The sequence below is a fragment of the Nicotiana attenuata genome, unplaced genomic scaffold, assembly GCF_001879085.1.
Source record: "Nicotiana attenuata strain UT unplaced genomic scaffold, NIATTr2, whole genome shotgun sequence".
Classification (NCBI taxonomy): Eukaryota; Viridiplantae; Streptophyta; class Magnoliopsida; order Solanales; family Solanaceae; genus Nicotiana; species Nicotiana attenuata.
In genome coordinates this window covers 10,295-12,880 of record NW_017671641.1, presented here as the reverse complement: position 1 = coordinate 12,880, position 2,586 = coordinate 10,295, and the positions used below count along the sequence as shown (strand labels likewise).

At 36.4% G+C, this 2,586-nt stretch overlaps 1 protein-coding gene across 1 annotated transcript in view; it reads left to right on the top strand.

Moving 5' to 3' along the window:
- The window catches only part of LOC109209443 (germin-like protein subfamily 2 member 1), a 1,462-nt gene extending 401 nt beyond the window's left edge, over nucleotides 1-1,061 (top strand). The window contains exon 2 of the mRNA XM_019372710.1: nucleotides 283-1,061. Within this exon, the coding sequence (XP_019228255.1) occupies nucleotides 283-1,061 (779 nt within the window). The remainder of the gene's footprint in view (nucleotides 1-282) is intronic.
- The last annotated feature ends 1,525 nt before the right edge of the window (nucleotides 1,062-2,586 follow it).

Sequence of the window (2,586 nt, the reverse complement as noted above, 5' to 3'; positions counted from 1 at the left end):
CCCCCAACCAAACCACACACATATGTATATGTTATCACCGAGCACTTATATCATTTCTAAACTTGTTTTGCCATAAGGATAATGTAAAATATTTCTATACAAACAGTCTATATTAGTATATATTGTAGTAGCTAGGTAAACCTACTTTATTTTCTAGTTTACTATTCTCACTTTTTATGAACGACTTATAGTCTTATATATTAATTTTTTTATTTATATCGTAATACTGATTATTCATATTTAATTACTCCCATAACCTTTTTTAATATATGCGTGAAACAGCCATAACGGTGAACGGATTTCCGTGCAAAAGGAACTTTACATTCACACCAGAAGATTTCGCATCAATGGGAATTGCACAACCAGGAGTACCCAATATTTTTGGCACTCGAGTCGGTGTAGCCGACGTTTTTAACATGCCTGGCCTTAACACACAGGGTGTATCAATGGCTCGAGTAGACTTTGAACGTGATGGTTTAAACCCCCCACATACTCACCCTCGAGCCACTGAAATTATATTCGTAAAAGAGGGTACATTAGTTGCTGGATTTATCACTACGGACAATATTTTTGTTAACAAGTTGATCACAAAGGGTGAAGTCTTTGTTTTCCCAAGAGGTCTCATCCATTTCCAGTTTAATGTTGGCAGAGGTAACGCAACTATTATTGTGGCCTTTAACAGCCAAAATCCTGGTGTTCAGCTTATTGCACTTTCCATGTTTGCGAGTAGACCTCAAATTCCAGAAGAAGTTGTGGCTAGGGCATTTCAAACTAGTGTTGAGGAAGTTCGGGCGATAAGGGCAAGACTTGCACTACCTACTGCAGGCTTACCTTCAGGCTGGGATGACCGTAACACGCACTCACAATATGATAAACGTGACGACCGTAACATGTACTCACAATATGATAAATGTGAGGATCGTAATATGTACTCACAATATGATAAACGTGACGACCGTAACAAGTACTCACAATATGATAATCGTGATTACCGTAACATATACTCACAATATGATAAACGTGAGGACCGTAACATATACTCACGATATGATATTATGTAATGACTTAAAATTATATTGTAATAGTAATAATAAATAAACGGTGGATATATATATGAATAATTTCTCAGCTTTTGCTTTTGCTTTTGATTTCTGAGAACGAATCTTTGGTGTCTTTTAAATAACGAACTAAATTGCGGTGTTAATGTCTTTGTTATCTTTATGGTAAACATAGTACTTTGATCGGTTACTAATTCCAGCTTTATTTCAAAGAAGACTTGGGTAAAATCTTTTCCGTACTTTAAAGTAATTTTTACCTCCTATAGCAAAGGTTAACACCTTATTTATTTTAAATAAATACCATTTAAAAAAATTATATTCTATAGATACCTTTTACTGTTTATAGCAAAAAATCTAAGTTTGGTACCTCCTACCCCTAAGCCACTAAATATGCTATTCAGTTACACTATTTTCTTTCTCTATCTAATTTGATACATGTCATTCTCTTCTCCCACAGAAAACTCGAACTAGAGGTTATTAACGTTCTTGGTACCCGGTTTAACACCCCAAGAGGAAAAAGAATTGGAAGGCAAACGCGGCCTTAACCAATAGGAGAGGGACTGTGGGTTAGGGAAGGGGTGGGTGGTAGGGTTACGGAGGTTGGTGGAAGAGGGGTTGGACATAGTGGGATTTCTGACGAATCGACGAGGTTTAAAGGGAAAGAAATAAGTGGGGTGAATTTGCAGATAATAGAAGTAGTGGGGTTAGAATAAGAGAAGAAAACGAAGAGAGAAAAGGCCGTGAAGATGAAGTCAGGGAAGGAGGTGGGCTTTTTGTGGAGGTGATGCTGATGCGGTTGTTGTATACACTTTGATGATTATGCCGCTGCCGCTGCCGCCGCCGATGACGCTGTACCTCCCGCCGTCAGGATGCGGAAAGATGGAAAGACGATGCCGCCCGTTTATTTTCCGGCATCAACAAAACCCTAGTCCTTCACGCCCATTCCACCGACACAGTTTTATCAGTTCACAAAAAAAACTTCCCTTCGGCATTTTCATGTATTTTAATGTATTTTCAATGTATCACGCTGTATTTTTCATGTGTTTCATTGTATTCATTGTCTTTTTTTTTCCAATTGTAATTCAATGTATCTCGCTGTATTCCATGTATTTCATTGTATTCACTGTCTTTTTTTTCATTGTATTTCAATGTATCCCGCTGTATTCTATGTATTTCATTGTATTCATTGTCTCGCTATATGCCATGAATGTATTCATATGTTTTTTTTTAATTAATATAATTTATGTATTCAGATGTATTATATAATTCCTCTGGGGGTATTTTTCGGTTGAGAATCTTTTTTATAACTGAAAATACAAAATTTGTGTGTTATAATTGAGTTTGTTGAGTTATATTAGGAGTCTATTATGTTAATTGATTCACTTTCCGTTTAAAAACAGTGTAATCCACTGTTTTACGCCGTGAATACAGTCGAATACAATAATCTGTCCAGCTGTAATCCCATGTTTAATGCCATGAATACAGTGGAATACACTCGAATACAACAACTGATTAGTTGGACTTCCTT